The sequence below is a fragment of the Marmota flaviventris genome, chromosome 6 (assembly GCF_047511675.1).
Source record: "Marmota flaviventris isolate mMarFla1 chromosome 6, mMarFla1.hap1, whole genome shotgun sequence".
In the NCBI taxonomy this organism is placed as follows: Eukaryota; Metazoa; Chordata; class Mammalia; order Rodentia; family Sciuridae; genus Marmota; species Marmota flaviventris.
In genome coordinates, this window is record NC_092503.1 from 18,433,644 (window position 1) to 18,457,676 (window position 24,033).

A 24,033-nucleotide genomic window follows, 5' to 3' on the forward strand; every position below is an offset into this window, starting at 1 on the left:
ACTCAAAGTAATGATAACTTTAAAAAAGGCATAACCAGACAGTAAAACAATCTTTAGTTTTCAAAATTTTATCACTTTATGCCTATATATTTCTGGAAAAATACAAATATTTCTTTTGATAATAAACCAGATCATGCTATCAATTGATTTACATTACTGTATAAAAATAGAAGATATCATTTCATATCTGATTGTTTAATAATTTTCTACATAAAACGTATCCATTATGAAAATTAACCTTTGTAAAGCCTGTGGTGGTTATTACCTTGTAAAATTATAGGTTTTTCTTGTTAATGGCTCCTATGGTGAGACATTACTGCCACCATGTGGTACAGATAAGCACCACAGTAGGAATATATGTGTGCATGTATGTATCATAATTATTATTACAATGATAAAATATATAAATTATATATATATACACACACATTCAAAGTCAAATAAGAAAACTAGGATATACTTTATTCTAAAATGCAATGGAAACGACAACAAATAAATAGCTTGATTTTCTTTCAGTTACGTTATTCTAGATTCATTCCTGGTATTCGTTTTTGGTACAAGAAGTTGAACACTGATACCAATATATCACCTAGCAAAATGCCAATTATGGAAGTTATAGCCTTGCTACTCAAGGGAAATTCCAAAGACTTAATCCAAATTTGCATTTTAACAAGATCCCCAGGTGAAACATGTACACACTGAAGGCCAAGAAGCACACATCTAGATCTAGTTCCTGTGTCCTTTGACTCCTATTCCATCCTTGTCCTTTCCACCCACCTCAGAGGGAGGTGACTTAAACCAAAAGATTTAGACAGTTACGAAAAATATAGCTGGCCTGCTTAAATTACCTGTTTAACTTGATTTTCCCTTCAGAGAGGTGGAAATCTGTGTTACTATTTTATTAATTTAAACTGATGGGTTAATTCCACAATGCAGAAAAATATTAAAACAAATTTCCCAGAAAAAGGGCTTGTTTAGTTTCATGAGAGGTTAGAATATTTTATTTTGCCCTATCAGAGCCCTTCAGCATAAAGAGACATACATATATATGAACATTTTCCAGAAACAATTTATAATACATTTTTTAAAATACCAGCTTAATGGTATTTATTTACAAAAATATTTCAATACCTAATTTTAAAGTTTTGATGTAATGACAGTTTTTTTTTGCTGATAAAGTACAGAAATGCAAAATAACTACAAAGTTTTAACACATTTTTTAGTGTTTGCAGTTTTTTTTTTTTTTTAATGATACAGTACACAGATTTTTTAAAAAACTTGTTTCAAATGCATATTCCAGCAATTACCTTTGAGATAGTTACTGGGACTGAGCAAGATTAAAAAAGAAAAAAAAAGTGTAGCAACTGAAAAACACCTGCATGTACAGCTTAAGATACACAAGCTACAGCTCTATACCAAGCATGCTTGCCCTTGACGTGGACAATGTTAGAAACTAAATCTTGCTCTCTCTTATATTGTCTTTTGGCAATGCATTTACAATGAACCCATAGTATAACTTAGAAAGCAAAAGGTTTTCTGCTTCTAACTACCATGTTGAGCAGAGATCACACCTAAAGTATCACAGTACTGTTTATTTACAAAAAAATAAATGAAAGAAATTAAAACATGATTTATCTTCTTTGCATTGCTTTCCACTGATATATTGAGTCCGTTTCAACTCCTTACATTGTTTTCAGTTGAACAACACAAAATAGCAAAAGTATTTTAAAAAACAAATTAAAATAAATATAATTCCATTGCCATTAATGTACCTCCCTTTTTAAATGCCTCAAACGACCTACAATAAAGTAATACTGATGTATTTACACACACTATAAAATTTCAAATTAAACTATAAGCCTCATTGCAAAGTACTGGCAAAACTGACATTCATGTTTTTTTTTTTTTTTCCTTCATGTAAAGAGAAAAAATAAAAAAGAGCACTTACAAGTAGTCGTGTATTCAATTTATAAATGAATTATGACTAATAAAATTTAAGACTGTATTAGTGACTAAAGGAAGCAATGTCAGAACCCTAATAATTGGGAAGTTATGAAAATCATTTAATTCAGCTGAGAAAGGTTAGTTAGTTTTCTTTTGGTTTTGGTTGTAACAACCATTTTCTGTCCACAGAACCTTTGGAATTTCTGAGGCAGCAGTAAGATCATTAAATCATTAATATTCACAGGAAAAATAATTCCTATAGCACTTTACAAGAAATTGATCAGAATGATGAGAAGAGCAATTAACAAAAACTGTAAACATATCTTCACATTCATTTTTAAATGAAAAAAACAAAACAAAAAACAACTACTTTTTGTGGGCATAAACTTCAATCAAAGAGAACACCCTAAGAGGAAAAAGAAAAGAAAAAAAGAACATTTAAGATATAGCAGTTAAAAAGCCTAGGAATATTGATCAAGTATCAAACTGATAAGGAATAAATTCTATAAACTACAAAATAAAAACCTTCATTGACAAAAATACATAAACTCTGTTTTCATTTTTTGGAAATTTATTTTTAAAAAAGGTAGAAGAAAATACCTGGAAAACTATTTTAAATATATATATATATCTATATATATCTATAGTTATATTTTAAAACAATAGGTAAAGTAGGCATCCAACAGCAAGCTGTAGCTATTGAGAAAGACCTTGAAATTACTGTTGTGGGCATTTTCCCCCAAAATAAAAATAACATTTGAAAATGCTCAATAGATTTTTTGTTTTGTATTTTTAACTATACCAATAATATCTTTCCTGACATGTGAAGACTTTAAATGATGTATGATTTTTAAAATTAATTGTATCTCGATATGAGATATCAATATTTCTTATTATAAGCGTAAAACATAACTTTTTGTATGGATAATATACATACTTTTTAAGTACTTTGACTTAAAACTTAACAAGTTCACCGTTTTTAAAATTAAAGAGTACATTTATAAAAATTTCATTTTAAAACCAAAAGTATATTCTCTAGCAGTATGTATAAATATAACATGTTACTGTATGATTGTAAAACAAATCTGAAAGTGTTGGAATCATTTAAGACCAAGAACACTGAAACAAATAGGAAATAATTTTACTTCTTTTTATCTATATAAAACCCTATTAAATAAGGTTTTAAAACTGATCAGTTTGTTTAAGGTAAAGCTAGCAGCATATTCATGATTTTGGTATTTTTTAATACAATGTATCACTTGATTTAAACTGAGAAATGGATTAAATGATAATAAAAGTTTTCCTTACCTAAAAAAGTGCAGAAAAATTCAAGTTTAAAGTTCAGTGCTCTTTATTTTGCAGAAACAAATAAACAAAATCTCCAAAGTTAAAATGTAAAATAAATCTTTGCCACAAAAAATTTACCTTTGGATATAGCTCTTCCATTGTCACATGATAAATGCCTCAAGCAAAACATATATGGAATATAAAACTCAAGGTAAAACTCTAGAAAATAGAACTCAAGTTAAAACTCTGAACTCTGTGGTGTCTTCCACATATTCCTTTCCTCAGCTGTTTCTGCAGTATCACCTGTAACCTAAAAGTATATAACACTTTCAGACTTGTTTAAGACACATATCTCTACATGAAATAACTTCAGAAGAACCTACAAGAAGTTGTAAGTAAAATAAATGTTTCTTTCTTTAAAGTATTATGCTGAATTAAATTGCAACATATTTACACACAATAACAAACAGCAGCATTGTTTCACATCCATAAAAAATTAAAAAATTAAGAAGTTAGTAATTAGCTTATTGGAATTTATAATACGTTTTTGGAAACACTTCATATGATTGAAATGCAAACCAAAGGTGTTAATGCAAAATTCCAATTTGTTAAGAGTATAAGATTTTAAATAACTTTCTAAGCAATGTATATGGATTTTAGTTTTGCAAAGTGAAACAAACTGGGTATGTGGCACACATAAAGGGGAAACCACTTTCTACTGACAAAGGCTAACTGATGAATACTTCAATGATTTTAGTGCAACAAAATGCAACAAAAAACACTGACATGGATAAAGCACACAAAAATCTTTAATCTTTCTGATATTTTCTATTTTGACCTCCTTTCTTTTATTTTATTCTTTTCTTTTTCTTTCTTTTTTCTATTTTGGTTAGTTTTCCTGAAATCCTGGCTTGCTGGTGACTACTACTTTTTGCATTAAAAAAATATCTCTCAAATTACAATAAATTCCCTGGGTTAGTTATTAATACAGACTCTTATCTACAGACTGAATCAAGTGTTAACTCAGAAGTTTATTTCCTATGCTAAAAAAGTAGTTTAAGCTTTTTAATGCTAAGTGAGTCTCTAGTTTGTTGCACATGATTTGTAGATTAATTTTAAAAATAAAATAAAAAACTCAAAACACTGATTTAAGATTTTCTTATAAAATCCATCTCAGGTTAGTCTATCTACTTTTCTAATTTGGAAATAATTACAAGTTTGGTTCATTTTATATACAAGAAAAATGACAGTAAAAATAAAGTTGATATTAAAATAACAAAAAATAGCACAGCAAATAAAATAAATAAAGCTAACATGACCTTCCAAATGGATGGACAATCAATCAATATATTAATTTACTTAATACTTCTTAACTTTCTTAAATCTATTACTGCTGATTTTACTGATGGCATTCACCACCAAACTATACCTATAAAAATAATCTAATATTTCCTGTGACATATCATGGAACAATGAATCTACTATTAGATAATATAGAAATAAGTAATTTGTAAACTGCTCAATGTTCAAACACAGCTGATACGAACTAAACAGAAGTACGTTATTCATCAGTACTTTCTACAAATCCAAAAACTTTTGAAAATGACTGTATTTTAAAAATATTTCTTTTGACTTGATTTATCATCTGTATCACATATCACATATATTTAGGTCCTACCCAATAATATTTAAAGTAAACTTTGATGTAAACTTTTACATCCTGCAGTGCACATTATAAAATGTAAACAAAAGTTTTCTTAGTGAAAAGAGTAAGGAAGAATATATGCATAACAGAGTGCATGAAAAAGATGTTCTACATATAGCTTTAATGATCATATGGAATAGAAAAACAATCATGTTTGCAGTCAATTTGTGCTCAGATAATATCTTAATGAAAAATAAAATTACTTAAAACAATTTTTATAGAAGACAATATTAAAATTTCATTAACATTAATTTTAATGCTTCTATTTTGATCTTCCTTTGCTGCTCTAACAATAATCAATTATGATCTCAGATTAGCCTGTATTATTAGATTGCTTGCTTCCAGATCTATGGAGTGATTACTTTCCTGTCTGTAATGCTATTCTATGAACCAGTCATTCATTGTCCACAGCTATCTTAATTTGCATTGTATTCCATTACAGAAATAATTTTGTTACCAAAGTGTAAGTATTTTCCTTTTCTTTGGCTTTTTAAAACCTTGAAAGGATATGTACAGATTTTTTTATTATATTTATACAGCAAATATTTTGTAGGTCATCAGACTAGACTCTTATATAGATACTTATTGACAACAGATGCTTATAGTTTTCCATGCGATAGCATGTGCATTAAGATTTAATTGGCTCATCACCTGAGTGTATTGGAACTGTTAGCAAATAAAGGGCATTTTAAAAGGGGAGCTGAGCATTTTACTGAAATAATGAAACTTTTTTTTTTAAAGCAATTTTAATTAAATAATGCAAAGGTACATTTGGTTAAACATTTTATAAAAATTCAAGCAAAATTAAAAACTTAGCCAATTTCAACTTTTCTACAAATTTAACCAGTAACTACTTTGGTCAGATCCACCTTTAGCTGAATTAATGAGAACGAGGACAAAGGACATTGAAGTATTCTCCTCCCCACAATGGAGGTTTTTTTCACTTTCCACACTGCATAGCCACTACATGGAAACTCCCAGAATGATGAGCAATTCAGTCATGCTCTACACTTTTCTTTTCAATGAAAAGTGATGTATCACCTTGTTTTGCTTTTGACAAAATATGAACTAAACACAAGTATATAATAACAAGAATCCAAGAGTAGCCCATACACAAGTCAACTATGTGTATGATTTTATTATTTAAAGCCCACCATTCAGCTTAGTCTAAAGAAAGGGAAATAGTTTTGTTTCTTTTTCACTAATGATACTGATGACCAGTCAATTTAAGGGAGGGAAAGTCCAATACAACTGTTTATAATCCAGTCTGATGACACAAACTACTTCAGCTTCAGAACTTTGGACTTACTGCCTCTCCCCAAAACAGGTCAAACACTGATGGCAGACACAACAGCATGAAATCTTTTGGCATATAAAAGTTTAATACAGGAATGATCCAAGGAATAGTCCCTGCCATGTCTCCTCAGCTTCCCCTTTTGTTTCTTCATCTGTCACACGTGACTTGGTTAGTATCCAAATTGTCAACTCACAGCCTGCACACACCATATATTCCATTTTGAGTGTGTGTGTGAACGCCCCTCAGTTAATGCCAATTGACTGAGGTAAAACAGTGCATGATTGTGCTAGAAAGTATTCAGCGATGAACATCCGTTGAATGTTAACTTTCTTAAATCAGTGAAATAAAAAAGGAAATTTTTTTCCTTCTGGCTGAAGTTGGACTTAATTGGATTCTGGGTGTCAGAACTGGTACCACTTTTTATCTTTGTATTTCAACATCATCTAAAGAGGAAGAAAGTGGGGGGGAGAGAAACATTTTTAAAATGCCAGAACAATGGTATTTATAACTGGTTTCTATATTTTTCAAAAACATTGTGTTATTCTGAAACATTCTCTAGTGTTACTATATTGCTTACTTCAAATCATTTCATTGAAAGTGTTAAGAACTGTTCTATTTAGAGAAAAAAAGTGACTACAACCATTAAGAACTAGCTGGGAAGGTCCTCAAATTTCTTAAGAGAGGTGACCCTAATTTGGTGACTAAGCTAATAAAACTACAAATTACTTTTCTTCTCACTTAATAAATGAAGAACCTGAGGCTTCTAGGGGCTACTCATGTCAACATAATGGTGAACCTGGGATTTGAGTTCAGGCTGTCTGATTCAAGAAGCCATGACTGTAACCACCTCAATGTAGTATCTTCCTTAGACTCTTAATATGACTGAAGAACATCTAGCAGAAGAAAAAAGCTATGAATTTGAGCTTTTTGCTAACTATTTAGAGTGTGGATATATTATGAAATCATCAAAAATGCTATGTGCCTTAGGGATCATTCAGTTAGATGGTAGAGCTCTGACAACAAAAATCTAGTCCTGGATTGAAGGCTACTAACCTACATCTGTGGTGCATGTGGGCACATGTACAAGTACTCCCACAAAGGACCTCTCAATCTGTTTGAGGTCCTGAACAAGTATTTCCCAGGTCATGTTACCTCTTTCATGCATTCTAGATTTCAGCTCTCTTGAGCAAAGAGGAGATGACGTTTGGTTGAAACATTTAAGGGAGAGTTATTATTAAAGATTTAGGTGCACAAGTAAAAAAAATAATTTTGATATGGTTCCTTCAGACAACAAACTCAAAATATCAAGGGACAATCTAAGAATTAAATATGGGGAAGTACCCCATGTCAAAGCATGGAACGGCAGAAGTGCAAAAGTGAAAAAAAATGTGTATTTTACATAAAGTCTTATTTTAAGTTCAGTTTTTAAGAAGCACTATGTTAGTCCACAAAAACATGTTTATCAGAGGTCATTTTGAGATCCCCTACTTTTTAGCATCTGTTTCTGAGCTCTACCATGACTTAAAAGTACTTCAAAATGAGTTCAATGCAAAATGAATCTGGTTACCCTTCCATATTAATTGGTTTCAAGATAAACTTAGTATTGTTTATTTGCATCAAAATGTTATCCATTTTAATTATTTAGATTTACCAGGCAGAATCAATGAGGCGAATTATTTCCTTCTCTAGGACAAGGTGAGAGTATACTCTGAGGTATTAAGGAAAATTAGCATTGTTATGCATTTGCTAAGAAATAGTTGCAAAGATGTTGGCATTGTTTATAGATCCTGAAGGTGAGCAGATCTTCCAAATTTATAAACTTCAGTAAGAAATCAAAGGTTACTGAGACATATTCTTGTAAAGGTTCCCTCTGGTGGCAAAAATCAGGGATTTGTGCTTGTACAAAGGATATAAGCAAATTCATGTATACAGAAATACACAGCTATATAAATATAATAATGTTCATACTTGCTTTGTCTAGGGTTTTTTGTTGAAATATATGTTGGACAGACATACCTCATGAGCATGTTTAGAAAATGAATCTGCACTTGATAACATAGCTGCTGTTCTTTCTTCTAAGTCACCAAGCTTCTGCCCTCTTTCATCCAGTGCCAACCTGGCTCGTGCCAATTCACCAACAACTCCAGAGGCTGCCCCTTTCACACCTTCAATGCCACCAGGGCCAGGGATATGCTGTGCAAGACTCCGTGAAGCTTTTCCTGAGGATGACTCTCCAACTAAAAGGATTTGATAAATGAAAGAGTTAATTCAAAAGCTGAAGATTTCTATTAATATAAAATCCTACTACAAATTTTCATTTGAATGACAATATAACTGGAATATTTATATATATAACTATCATTAATGTTTTTCTTTTATTATAATGTATTAAATCAGTTCTAGATACTTCTTCCAAACATGCAAAATACTAGGCACATTAATAAATACCCATATTGATATATTAGTTCATACAGCATGACTTGTGCAAAAAAAGGGTGGTAATTATCTGTTGAAACGAGTAGTAAGCATACTGACACCAATTTATACAATCAAATATTATTCTTAAGAGTTCAGAAAATTAGAGATTATTAACTTAAAGATTTTACATTCAAATGTATAGATTTAAATATACAAATTTGATTTAGTTTTACCCCATAATTCCTAAAGACTATGTTTAGTCTCAGAAGAAAAATGAATTTAATCAGTATTCTATTTTAGTCTCCAAAATTTGTAGATATCATACATTTGTTATCTCCATTTACTCTGTCTTTACAAAACAGATCAATTTTTTCCTTCAAAGGATCATTGTTTCTCTTCCCTTCAGAATCCAGACCCTGAATATCTAATACCTATTAAAGTCTTAAATTCTTACAAGAGTTATTCCAGATTCATTTCCTCTTCTTTCAGTTTACCTTTAAAGGTTAACAATTCAGTGGTTTTTAGTTTATTCACAAGGCTGTACAACCATCACTTCTATCTAATTTCAGAGCCTTTCATCACTCCCAAAGAAGCCCCCACACCTGTTAGTAGTCACTTTGCACTCTTCTTCCAGTCCTTGTCAATTACTAATATAGTCTTGTCTCTATACATTTGCCTATGCTGAACATTTCATGTGATGGATTCATACAGTATGTAACCTTTCATGGCTAGTTTATTTCACTGAGAATAACGTTAAGGTTCATCTATGTTGTAGCATATAACAGTACTTTTTTCCCTTTATGTATGAAGAACATATTATTGTATGTATACATTTTGAATATCCATCCATTAATTAATAGACATTTGGGCTGTTTCCACTTTTTGGTTATTATGAATAATGCTGTCATGAACATTTACAGAAACTTTTGTGTGAATGTTTATAATTCTCTTGGGTATGTGCCCAGAAGTAGAAATGTTGGGTCATATTGTAACTTGATGTTTTAACCTTTGAGGGAACTGTAAGACAATTTTCTGAAGAACATGGACCATTTCTCATACCTGTCTGCAATGTACAAGCATTTCATGTTCTCCATATCCTTGCTAACATCTGTACGTATGTCTTTGAGAGCCAACCTTGTAAGTATGAAGTGATATTTCATTGTGGTTTGATTTGGATTTCTCAAATAACAAATGATACTGGGCATCTTTTCCTCTGCTAATTGATCAGCTGTACATTTTCTTGGGAGAAATATCTATTCCATATTTTCCCCATTTTGAAATTGGGCTATTTGTCTTTTTATTATTGAGTTGTAAGTGTTCTTTATATATTCTGGATACTAGATCTTATCAGATAGCAGATATACTACTTGCAAATATTTAACTTTCTTTGGACTATCTTTTCACTGTTTTCTTGATATATTGTTTTGAAGCACTGTTTAAAATTTTGACAAATTCTAATTTATCTACTTTATTCTTTGGCTGCTTGTGATTTAGGTATCATATCTGAGAAACCACTGCCTAATCAAAGATCACAAAAATTTTTACCTATGTTTCCTTCTGAGGGTTTTGTATTTTAGCTTAGACTGAGGTCTTTTACCCTTTTTGAGTTTATTTTTTATATGCTGTGAAATTGGGTCCAACTTCATTTATTTATTTATTTTTGTATGTGGATATCCATTTGTTCCAATATCATTTGAATTTTCTTGACATCCTTACAGAAAACCAATTGACTATAAATATTACAGGTTTACTTCTGGACTCTCAATTCTAGTCCACAATCTATATATCTATCTTTTAATATTTATTTTTTTTAGTTTTCGGTGGACACAACATCTTTATTTTATTTTTATGTGGTGCTGAGGATCGAACCCAGCGCCCCGTGCATGCCAGGCGAGTACGCTACCGCTTGAGCCACATCCCCAGCCCATATATATCTATCTTTATGCCAGTATCCCTCTATATTGATGACTAAATCTTTGTGGTAAATTTTGAAATCAGAATGTGTAAATCCTCTTGGTATGTGCCCAGAAGTAGAACTGTTGGGTCATATTGTAACTTGATGTTTTAACCTTTGAGGTTAAAACATCAAGTTACAATATGACCTACTTTTCTCTGCCATACTGTTCTACCATGTTGCTCTACCTCACCTTAGTCTTCTTTTTTGGGGGATATTAGTTTTTGTATGGCTATCTGTATTCCTTGCATTTTTAAAAAAATTTTTTTTAGTTATACATGGGCACAATATATTTTGTTTATTTATTTTTATGTGGTGCTGAGGATCGAACCAAGGGTCTCACACATGAGAGGCGTTTGCTCTACCACTGAGCCACAACCCCAGTCCCTGTATTCCTTGCATTTTAATGAGTCTTAGGAATATCTTGCTTTATGCAAAAACTCAGTGGGATTTGAATGGGTATTGTTAAGTGTATAGATCAATTTGGGCAGTACTGATATCTTAATAGTCTTAAGTCTTCCAATCCATGAACATGAGATGCTAGTTCATTTATTTATGTCTAACTTTCTTTATATTTCGAAGTTTTCAGTGTACATGTCTTTTACTCCTTTTGTTAAATTATTTTCAAGGGGTTTATATTGCAAACAGAATTATTTTCTTAATTTCTTTGATTATTTGTTGCTAGCATATAGAAATGCAGTTGTTTTATACAGATCTTATATCTTTTAATCTTGCTGGACTTTTTTGATAGCTGTAATTTTTTTGGTGGATTTCTTAGGATCTACTTCATGCAAGACTCTATTTGCAAATAAAGTGTTTTACTTTTTCCAATATGCATGCCTTCCACACTTCATTTTCTTGCCTAATTGTCCTTAATGTGGTAAATTACTGATTGATCTTTTCTTTTTAAAAGGACAAATCAACTTTGAATTCTTGTGCTTGATGTATTATCCTCATTGGTTAATATTGGATTTGTTATATTAATATGAACTTTTGAATTTTATATATATATCCAAAGGTGACAGTTGCCTTTATTTGTTCCTTTCTCAGAGTGTTTAGGTTTTTACTAGAAGGGTCGTGTTAAAATGAGTTGATAAGTGTACATTCTTTTTTGATCTGTTTGAAAAAGACAGTGTGGAAGCAGGTTTTTTCCCCTAAATATTTGATAAAATTTACTAATGGAGCCCAGTTTGTACCCAGAGTTTACTTGTGGAAGTCTGAAATAACAGTTTCAATATCAAATAAGTATATTGCTATTTTTTTATTGTTTTTTTGTCCATCTTGTTTTTTTTTTTTTTAGGAATTTATTTACTTCACCAAATATTTAAAAAATTTTTAAATAAAATTATGTTTCATTTCCTCATTTTAAATTTTTACTTAAAATATTTTTAATGCATTGTAGTTATATATTATAGTGGAGTTCATTTTGAAATATTCATAAATGCATATAATATAATTTGCTCCGATTCAATCCCCAGTACTTTTCGTTTATTTTCCCTTCTCTTCCCCTGATCTTCCTTCCTCTACTCTACTATACTGTTCTTCCCTCTATTTATTATTTCTTTTAATTGGTGCATTATAGTTATACATAAAAGTGGAGTTCACTGTGATATATTCATATATGCACATAGTATAATTTGGTCAATTTCATTTGAAAATGGTAATAATAACTTCAGTGATAGCTGTTTTCTCCATCCCTACAGTGATCACTTTTCCTTTCTTTATTCTTGCTTGGTTTCACCAGAAGAATCAACATTTTTAGCTTTTGTTATACACTAAATGGTGTGTGCCTCCAAAGTGCCTATGTTGATATTTAATCGCCAATGTGATGTTGGGCATGGGGCTTTTCAGAGGTAATTAGGTTATGAGAGTGGAGGTCTCATGAATGGGATTAGGGCCTTATAAGGGCCAGAGAGCTAACTTGCCTCTTTTCTCCCATGTGACGATACTGAAAGAAGATGGCTATCTGAAAACCACCAAGAGGACTCTATTTTAGTCAGCCTTTTCATTGCTGTGATCAAAAGAAGTGACAAGAACAATTTTAGAGGATGAAGTTTATTTGGTGCTCATGTTGTCAGAGGTCTCAGTCCTTAGAAAGCCAACTCCATTTCTTGGGGACTAAGGTGAGGCAGAACAACCTGGTAGAAGAGTATGGCAGAGAAAAGTAGGTCAGGATGTTGCACCCAGGAAGCAGAGAGAGCGAGCTCCCATCACCAGGAACAAAATGTATACTCCAAAGGCATGCAACCCCCATGACCTACCTACCTACCTCTTCCAGCCATATCCTATTTGCCTACAGTTACCACCCAGCCGATCCCCATTAGAGAATTAAACAACTGATTAGGTCAAACCTTTCTTAACCCAGTTATTTCACCTTTAAACTTTTTTGCAACATCTCACAAATGGCCTTTTAGGGATACCTAATATCTAAACCATAACAGACTCTCACCAAGAACTTGACTCTACTGAAAACCTGCTCTTAGATTTCTAACCTTCAGGACTATGAGAAATAAATTTCTATTGTTTATAAGCCATCTGGTCTATAATATTTTGTTATAGCATCCCAAACTAAGACTGTTTTGGTACATATATATTTTTGCTGTGTATTTATTTACCATTTCATTGATAACCTTAATCTTTTTTACTTTACCTTTCTATTTTTCTAACTTTTTGAGATGGATGCTCAGTTTAATCACTTTAATGTTTTCTTTTTCTAATACTTAGTATATACTTAGGGCTACGAATTTTACTCGTAAGTGCTACTTTGTATAAATACCAAATGCAAAATGGTTTTTGTCTGCCTGTTAAATCAGTCAATGGGTATACTGATTGATTGGGAAATTGTCTTTTCTAATAGTCATCTCAATATTTGTTTTTCTTGACTTTAAAGAGAAAATATTAGTTGTATTCAAATAGTGTTTTAATGTCTAGTTTTTGTGACATTAATAGACTTATACCAAGCTGGCTCTTCATTTGTACTGATGCTTTTCCATCTTTTAAAGTTTCAACCTTTGTATCCTTAGGTTTTAAAGGTGTTTTTTACATGCAATGAATATTTCTTTCATTTAAAAATTTTTCCTTGTCTTTTAAATGAAACATTTATTTTACCTATATTTGCTACCATTATTTTCATTTAAGTTAAATCTGTCATCCTTTATGTGCTTTGTACTTATCCCACTTGTTTTGTGTTCTTTCCTTTCTTGCTTTCTTTTGGAAAAACTGTGGTTTTTCCTACTATTCACCTGGAAGTTATAGGCCATTAGTCTAGATTTTAGAAGTTACTCTAGAAATTATAACTAGTAATTATACTTATATTCTTATACATCAATTTTCCCCAAATCATTATTTTCTACACCTATGACATTCCAATGAGAATAATTTTCTTTTTATCTCAAGCACACCTTTTAGAATTCCCTTGCATGTGGTGGCAAGTCTTACTTCTTGTTCATTTGCCTAAAAATGTCTCATTCTTGAAGGCTATTTTCTTTGTGTATAGAATCATAGATTAAATATTATCTTCTATCAACATATAAAAGAGCACCTTATTATCTGTTAAGTCATGTATCAGTCTATAACATGTTAAAAGACACATCATTTTTCTCTATCCAGTTTAAAGATTTTTCTTCTTATGTTTAATGTATTATATAAGTCTATCTAGTTGATGAGTTTATAAAAAACAACTGAAATTCATTAGACCTCTTAAATTTGTGCATCAGCATCATTTCTCAATTAAAAAAAAATTTAGACATGTCTTTACATATTGATTCTTTTTATATTTCCTTCTTGAGGTTTAAACATGTATTAGATTTACTCACTGCAAGTTCTATTTTGGGGGCTCTCCTCTATACTCTACATGTTTTTGTTTTTTTGTGACACATTTTGGATGGTTTCTTCTTTAAGTTATGAATTCTCTCTTCATAAGTTGTCTAATTTGCAACTTATGCCTATTCAGTGATCACCATTTTGTTTTTTTCATCTTTAGTTCCAGTACTTCATTTTAGTTTTTTTTCCCTATCTATGAAATTTTTATTTATCATCATGAACATGATATAAGTTGACCAACCCTAATCCAACTGTCCAGAATCCAAAACTTTTTGAGAGCTAACATGATGCTCAAAAAATTTCAGATTTTGTAGCATTCCATATTTTCAGATTGAAACTGGTAAAAGTCTGTGCAAAAATTCAAAGACTCCAAAATTCTAAGGATTGAAACACTTCTGCTACCAAGCATTTCGGTTAAGGGATATTCAACATGCATGAATAATTACTGCATAGTTTGTGTCTGCAAATTTCAGTATTTTAAGTGCTACAATCCTAATTCTGCTTTTTCTGTTTTACTTTTCAATGTTCCTGGTTATCTATGACTTTATGACTATATACTTAAAAACCTATATTTAAAGATTTAGAATATGTTACCTCTTTCAAAGAAACTCATCCCACCTTCCTCACCCATTTTCTAGGTTCTGAGGAATCCAGCAGTCTGGGAAAATCTTAATGAACACTTAAAGTTTTCCAAGTCACTCAAATAATTTGAAGCTGTGCTGAAGTTTGTGTAGACAAAGGCTAGTTTGTTCCCAATTCACCCTTACTCTTAAATTGTAGCCCTTTGGGATCCTTGCAAAGAGGAAGAGTTATTTCAGGGTTCCTGTCCTTGCCAGCCTGGGAGACTATCCTGCAAGCCCTAACACAGTTACGTATCTCAGCTTCCTATTTCAAATAAGCAGAGTATTCCCGGATAGGTTCAGCACTCTGGATTCTCATGCTTTCTCATGGGTACTATACTTCCTGCTAGAATTTGGAAAAGTTTGAAGAAGTGGGCTAGAGAAAGTCTATAATGCTGGAAGTGGAGCTTAATGGATGATATTGGTGGGGCCTAGGTAGAACAGAATGCTGACAGAAATGCAGAGAGTAAAGGCCGTACTGATGAGGTATGTGATAGAAATGAGGACACTCTTGGGAATTGGATTAGAGGCCACTTGTGTTATATTTTGGCAATTTTTTTCCCCTACATTTTGTCCATGCCTTGAGTCTAGTGAGGCTGAGTTTAAAGGCGACAGACTATTTAATCTGGTAGAGAAAATTTCAAGGCAGCACAGCATTCAGTCAGTGCCATAGATAATGTTGGCTGCTTTTAGACAAATTTACATTACAATTGGGAGCACAGGGCACAACAAAAAGCATTAAAAAATTTGCAGTTTGGCCAGAATATATGTTTAAATTTAAGGTCAAGGAGGGTGAGGGTATTAAAGATTAGAAACTTTAAAAGGAAGCCAAGTACTGTGCATTGAGACAAAAGGAAAGATGCCTTGAAGGCAATTCAGGAACAAGCAAGACCCTACTCACTGTAGGTTCAAAGGCTTTTGTTTGAGAAAACAGCTCTGAGGGCATAAGATTTGCTAGCACAAGACCACTTAGTGAATTTTTTTGCCTGTGTTCAGCTGTCTAGGGACTCAGAGACCAATGTAGACTTGGTCCATATAGGCCTGGATTCTGCTCCAGTTGCTGGCGTACCCTGGCACTGTCCACTGATGCTTGTTTTGCAGACATGTAGAATCCAAGAGTTATGGAGTCACGGAGGTTTCTACTGAGATTAAAAAAAGAAAAAACAAAAAACCAAACATACAAAGAAAAAACAAACCCACAAAAACAAACACACACAAACAAACAAAAAACTAAACCAAACTAAACCCTGGGCAATCAGGCAGTGTGTGTGGCAGTTATAAGTTTCTGAAAGCATACCTTGACAGGGCAATGAGTGAATCTGTGAGAGAGAAGCTGAAGCTGCAATGGAGATCCAAGGAAGTGACAGAAGCTAGGAATGGTGGAATACCCAATGAGGGAAGCTACAGGCAAGTAGAGCCAGCAAAAGAGAAAGGCTTTGTGGCTACAGCCAGCAAGGCTATAGGAGCAGGGCTGCCCAAGCATTTTAAGAGCTCACATCATGCCACCATGGCATGCCAGACATGGAAGTATGCTTTGCATGCTGGATTTTGGTCTTGCTTTGGTCCCATTCTTACTATTTTTCTATTCTTTTCTTTTGAAATGGGACTGTTTCCCTTGTGTCGTTGCATCTTGGAAATATGTAACTTTCTTTTTGATTTATACAGGGGTTCATAGCTAAGAATTTCCCTTGAGTCTCAGAGGAGACTTTGGACTTAGAGTTTTGAGTAATGCAGAATAGTTGATAATTTGGGAACTGAAAGCATTTTGCATTGTGAGGTAGATATAAGTCTTTGGAAGTCAGAGGTTGGCTGTTATAGTCTGGATCTTAAGTGTCCCCCAAGGGCTCCTGTGTTAAAAGTTTGGTTCCAGCTCATGCCACAGTTAGGAGCTGGTGGAACCTTCAGGAGGTAGATCACAGTGAAGGGAAGTTGGATTACTGGGGATGTGCCTTTGAACGGGAAATTGGGATCCTGGCCCCTCCTCTCTCTCTGGTTAGCTGCTGTATGCAGTGAGGAGCTCTGCAATATCACACACTCTCTACCATGATGTTCTTAACCTTACCACAGGCTCCAAATAACCGACTATAGACTGAAACCTCTGAAACTGTGAGCTTTTATAAAAGAAATCTTTCCTCCTTTTAAGTTGCTTTTCTCAGGTATTTTACACAGACATGAAAATCTGACTGACACAGTTATTAACTAAAGGCAATCACAGAAATAAAATAATGATGATCACATTTAGTGTAAATAAATACTCTTTAAATTATTCATGCAATTTGTGAATACTTCTTTTTAGCCACTTGAAACTATTCTGATTTTGGTTCCCTGAGAAACATATTTTCTTGATTTGGGACATAAAATAAATAAATAATTTTATTTACTCTTTAAAAATATGAATATATTATGCTGACAAAGAGGGAAAGAGTGAACATAATTTTACACATGTAAAAAAATACATGACTTGAATGTTTCTGTACTATGAAGATATATCATCCAAATTAAATAAATCAACTTACATAGTTCTTCTCTATCAAGGGACTGTGCACCACCTCCAAACAAGCCTTTAAAGAATCCCCTGTTTGGTGCTTCAGGTGTTTCTACAGGAGTGAAGAGTTCACCCAACATCTCCTTTAAAATCAAAACAAATGTAATTGTTAAAGCTTCAGGGAAACTAAACTGTATTAAAAGCATCACTGTAAACTCTCCAATGTAACTTTAGAACATTAACTTTTGAGATTCACAAACAATTAAGCAGAATATTTCGAACAATCAAAGTACATACTGAATTATTCAACAGTAAGTTTCTAAGATTCAATTTACTAAGACTAACTGCTATTTGCTCCTTTTACTGGATTACCTTATTTGCCCTTCAGGCAAAGATGATATTTCTGCTTATACTGAATGGAGATTTTAATCTTCAAGACAAAATTTTCATGTAATTCTTATCGAGATCGAGAATTTATAATTTGGCTTTCTTACATTAGAAAGAATTATACTTTCTACTAGCAGGTCAAGAATTTCAGTGTAATAATAACAAAATATAGAATTAGAATTACAACCTTGAGCTGAGTTAGAAAATCAGTAACTTTTATATATCAGTTTCCTTTTTCATGAACAAATATAGGAAAATAATTATGCTAATATACAACTGGAATTGTATACAATTCTGTTAGGGACATGAGAAGGGTTCCTTTTACATTGTCAGATTTTCCTGAAATTACTGTCAATATTCTTCAGGGAACATTAATGGTAAAAGCCAGTTTAGAGAAAGGAAAGATTGCTGACATGCTACTGATTTTGCTGAGAATACATGAAGAAGGAAGAAGAGCTTCTATTAGAAATGGATGGTACAACATTATTTATAAGGCAGCTATAAAAGTAAATTAAAAATATATTGAGTTTTGGGATTATATTTTTCTCTATTAAAGAGAAGCAGTTACTATATAAAGGCCAAGTACACACACAATGGCTCCAGGTAGGAGTTTTGCTGTACTCTAGTATTACATTATAGTTGGAGTAAAAGTATGAATTTTCATGGTTACTTCCTTAGGGCTAGGCTAAAATAGGATGTACAAAAGTTTTACTTTCAGACATATTCATGTTAATGTTGTCTCTCAAGATGGCAAATAGGAAGAGATAGTTATTAATACTACATGGCACAAGTTTCATTTATAATAGTTAAGTGGACTTAAGGCCTTCCATTTTAATTTTGTTTCCTTTGGAACTGAACAGACATTTCACAGAAGAAGAAATACAGTCAAAAAATATATGAAAAAATGCTCACTATGTGTAGCAATTAGAGAAATGCAAATTAAAACCACACTGAGATTCAATCTTACTCTAGTCAGGATGGAAATTATAAAAAATACAAGTAACAATAAATGTCGATGAGGATGTGGGGAAAAAGGTACCCTCATACATTGCTGGTGGGACTGCAAATTGGTGCAACCACCCTGGGAAGCAATATGGAGATCCCTCAGAAAACTTGGAATGAAACCACTGTTTGACCCAATAATTGATCCAATTATTCCACTCCTCAGTATATACCCAAGGGACTTAAAATTAGCATACTAATTAGACGCAGCTCAACTCACATCATCTAAGCTATGGAAGGGCAACCATCCTAGGTGCCCTTCAACAGATGAACAGATAAAAAAAATGTGGGATATGTACACAATGTAGTATTACTCAGCCATAAAGTAGAATGAAATAATGGTATTTTCCAATAAATGGATGAAACTGGATACAATTATGCTAATTCAAAAAAGCCAACTCTCCAAAACCAAAGTCAAAATGTTTTCTCTGATATGCGGATGCTAACACACAATAAAGTAGGGGTGGGTAGAATAGAAATTTATTGGATTATCCTAAGGGGAATGAAGGGAATGGAGGGGCGATGCGAATAGGAAAGACAGGAGAATCAACTGGACATAATTTTCCTATGTTCATATATGAATACATGACCACATCATGTACAACCATAAGAATGGGATCCTAATTAGAATAAGATACATTCCATGTTTGTATAATATGTCAATATATTCTACTGTCATGTATATCTAAAAAAAATCCAAATCCGAAAAGGAAAAAATAATTGTTTCCTTTGGATTTTTAAAGTACAGCAGAATTGGAATAAAAACATCATAAATTTAATAATTCAAACTTGTTAAAACTACCACAGATATATTGAACCTATTATCACATGGAATTATGTTAGACTCTATCAACATAAAATTAATTTTAGGCATATTTCCAACCTTCTTAAATTGTATTTTACAGATCCTAATTTAATTTATACTTTTGATAGATCCTTTTACAGATTTTATTGGTCTTAAAAATTATTTAATTCTATTGTGCTGATATAACTATAGCAACAATAATGGCAATACAACTATTATTTGAGAGTCTAACATGTTAAACCAAGAGTAATATGATATTTATAAATAGTGATAGTAAAAGATGTGCTTACATTTATTTAACCTTACTTTAAAATTATGACTTATATTTCCTAACTTATTTTGTATTTAATGAGCTTGCAATTATATAAATGTAGAGTAGGAAATACAAGGGAAAAAATTACAATTGTAGAGAGTCACTGTATTCCATGTAGAATGAACATAAACTTTGAAAACAGATGTGAGTTGGATTCTTTGCCTTTTATTAGCAGAGGAAACTTAGGCAAATCAGTCTCTTAGACAAAGGTTTCTTTGATTTTCAAAAGGGAAATGATACCTGTCACTCAGAAATATTAATAGGATTAAAGATAATAAACACATAAATGCCCAAAACAGATATTAATGACATAAATACAAAAATATAAAAATATCCTTTTTTACAGAAAGAATTTCTTTTTTGTAAGAAATAAATTTTTAGAAAATATACATGTCATTTTTCAATAGGTTAACATCAAAATCAGATATCTTTAAATGAAGTTTGAAATTAAATGTATGAGGCTACATTATCCACAGTGTATGAATTTGGGGAAAACACTAAATAATATGCGCTTTCCATGTACTTAAATAAAGATTTTTAACTGTGATTAATTTTATTATTTAGAATTATTAATGAGTAGTAAATGTTGGTAAAATCTAAAATAAACTTGTATTTTCTTTGGCTATCTTCCAAGTCTATGCATAGTAAACTACATCTAGGACTTTTAAACTAATCTAAAATGTAAATACACAGAAACAAATACACTTATCTGATTTTTCACTCTTGGAACTTACCTCTCTTATATGTGAGCTAACAAGCTTGGGTAGTAAAATTTAGGATTAATTTCATAAATGAATCAAAGTTTGGGCTTTGAGTATCATTGTACACTTTTTTCTAATACACTAAATAACATCAATTTTAATAATTTTAAGAAAAACCTATGTTGTAAGACTATTGAATCTAAAAAATAAGAATGCCAGAGATAAGTGCAGCTATATACTTCATTCCAAAAGTATCATACGTTTAAGAAAAGTTAATAGTTCAACTGGAATCAGTTTTTTATAGTGAGTACTTGAGGTTTTACTTATAAACATTATCTTGAGGTACTTACTAAGTTACTTACTACTTGTTTAATTAAATTATGTTTTACTTCTATGTTTTTGTTTGTTTGTTTGTTTTTTAAATACGGTGCTGAGGATCAAACCCAGGGCCTCACGTGTGCAACGAAAGCACTCTACCACTGAGCCACAACCCCAGCCCTTTATCTCTATGATTATGGTAAGTTTTATTTAAGGAATCAAAATAGTCTCTTTGGAAAAATAAGATTGTAAGCTGCTTTGTGTTTTTGCTTTAGAGTATGATTAAAATAATGCTACATAAAGAAACTAAAGCATTTCAGTCTATAAACATGTATTTTGGCTAATTGCCTTTCAATGATAATAAAAATTCCTCAATTTATTATTTTTTATTTTTTAAATTTTTTATTTTTTTTAAATATGTATTTATTTATTTTTCGGTGGACACAACATCTTTGTTTGTATGTGGTGCTGAGGATCGAACCCGGGCCGCACGCATGCCAGGCGAGCGCGCTACCACTTGAGCCACATCCCCAGCCCCAATTTATTATTTTTTAAAGAGTTTTTTGAAGCAAAATTGAAGTACAAAATTGTACATATTTAAAGTGCACAATTTGGAAAGCCACCTTATGTATATGCCCATGAAATCACTACTATAATCAAGATTATGAATATATCTGCCACATCCAAATTTATTTATGGTCCTTTTTGAAAACTCTTCTCACATCTCTATTTTCTATCCTCAAGTAACTGCTGACCTGCTTTCTTCACAATATATTTGCATTTTCTTGAGTTTTACACACAATATGTACCCTTTTACTTTGCTTCTTTCACTCAGCATAATTATTCTGAGATTCATAAATGTTGATTATATCAACAGTTTAGAAAACATACAAACAAACAAACCCTGAACAACTAGGATTAGAATGACTGGGTGTCTGGTTTACAAAAATTTAACATTTTAAGAAATTCTTCAACTTTTCAAAGTCGTTGTTCTGTATTATATTTCTACCACTACTGTATGAGAATTCTATATCCTCTGTATCTTTGCCTAAAACTTGACATGGTACTCTTTTAAATTTTACCATTTTTAACAAGTATTTAATGGTGTTTCTATGGAATTATAATTTGCAGTTCCCTAATGATGAATGATGCTGAGCATCTTTTTTGTGGTGAAACGTTTTTTTGAATAATTTGACCATATTTTTAATTGGGTTGTTTCTTTGCTGTCAGTTGAGATTAGATTTAGTACCTTATCTATTCTAGATATAAGATTTTACTAGATACGTGCTTAACCAAATTGTAGTCTGTGGCTTGTCTTTTAATTTCAACTAAGGGTCTTCTGAAGAGTAGGCATTTTAAAGTTTGTTGAATTTATCCAATTGTTCATTTATAGACAGTGCTTTTGGTGTTGTAGCTAAGAAATCTTTGCCTAAACCAAGGTAACAAATATTTTCTCTTGTGTTTCTTGTAGAAATTTTATAATTTGGGGGTATACATGTAGGTCCACAGCCCATTTGAGCAAATTTTTTGTGTATAGTATGAGATATGAATGAAAGCTCATTTTTGTTTTTGCATTTCAGTATTCAATAGTTTCAGAATCATTTATTGAAGAGGCAATCTTTTTCCACTACACTGCCTTTTTCAAAAATTAGTTGACCATATAGTATACACACACATACACAGGCTTATATCTGGATAGTCCATTCTGATCCTTTGACCTAATATGTCTATCTTGATGCCCATATCATGTTCTTTGGATTACTGCAGCTTTATAATAATTCTTAAAATAAGGCTGTTATTAGCTATTCAATTTTTTCTTTTTTGAGTTATCTTGCCTATTTTTCTCTTGCATTTACATATGAATTTCAGGTTAAACTTTTAAATTTCTTACAAAAAAATCCAACTAGGATTCTGATTGGATTGTCTTGAAAATATAGATCAATTCTAGAAGAATCAACCTCTTATTGAGTTCATGAGTCAGAATCCATGAATGAGGTGCATATTTCCATTAGGTTTTTAAAATTTTTCTTTCATTAATATTTGTAGTTTAGCTGGAGGTCTTTCACATTATGTGTTGAATTTATCTCTAAGCATTTCACATTTTTGTAGTTACTGAAAGTAATATTGCCTTTTAAGCAACAATGTTCAAATATTCACTACTAGTACACAGAAATAAAACCATTTTTATATAACTGATCTCACATTGTGCACTCCTGTAAAACTCAGTTATCAATTCTAGCAGCTTTCTGGGTAGATCTTAATAGATTTTTTAATTAGATGATCACATCATCTATCAGTAAAGACAGTTACACTTTTTCTTTCCAATGGGGATATTCCAACCCTCACACCCTGCCTTCTGTTACTTGCCCAAATGTTCAGATTAGAACCTTAAATATAATATTGAATATCAGTGCTGAGAGTGAACATCCCCTTGTAATTTTAGTTCATCACTAAGTATTATGTTGGATGTGGGTGTTTCTTAGATGTTCTCAAAATCTCTTTTTATTCCATGGATGCTGAGATTTTTGTCAGGATTGAATGCTGGGTTATTTCAAATGCTTTCTTTCTTTCTTTCTTTTTAACTTTTTGATATGATGAATTACATTGGTGAATTTGTGAATGTTAAATCAGCTGTTTTCCTGGAAAAACCCTCACTGGCTCGTAATGTATTTTCTTTTTGAAATATTGTTGAATTTGCTAACATTTTTAGAATTTCACATTGATATCTGTGAGAAATATTGATTTAAGTGTAGTGTTCTTGTTATGACCTTGTCTAGATTTGGTGTTAAACTAATTTTTGGAAGTTATGTAGAAATGGCATTATTTCTTCCTGAAATGTTGAAAGAGCTCAACAGTGAAGCTATTTAGGTAGGCCTAGAATTTTCCTGGTCCAAGGTTACTAATCTCTATTTCTTTAGTTGACAAATACAGTATTAATTAGATTATTTTTTCTTGAGTGAACTTTGATAATTTGT

General features: G+C 31.8%; 1 protein-coding gene across 4 annotated transcripts in view; it reads right to left on the reverse strand.

Annotated features, from left to right (window-relative positions):
• Positions 1–441: 441 nt before the first annotated feature.
• Stxbp5 (syntaxin binding protein 5) overlaps positions 442–24,033 on the reverse strand; it is a 172,013-nt gene continuing 148,421 nt past the window's right edge. For all 4 annotated transcript variants that reach the window (XM_071612926.1, XM_027939502.2, XM_027939501.2 and 1 more), the window contains 3 exons: positions 17,564–17,675; positions 8,250–8,470; positions 442–6,676 (listed from right to left, as the gene is read on the reverse strand). In XM_071612926.1, the coding sequence (XP_071469027.1) occupies positions 6,635–6,676; positions 8,250–8,470; positions 17,564–17,675 (375 nt within the window). In that variant the 3' untranslated portion in view covers positions 442–6,634. The remainder of the gene's footprint in view (positions 6,677–8,249; positions 8,471–17,563; positions 17,676–24,033) is intronic.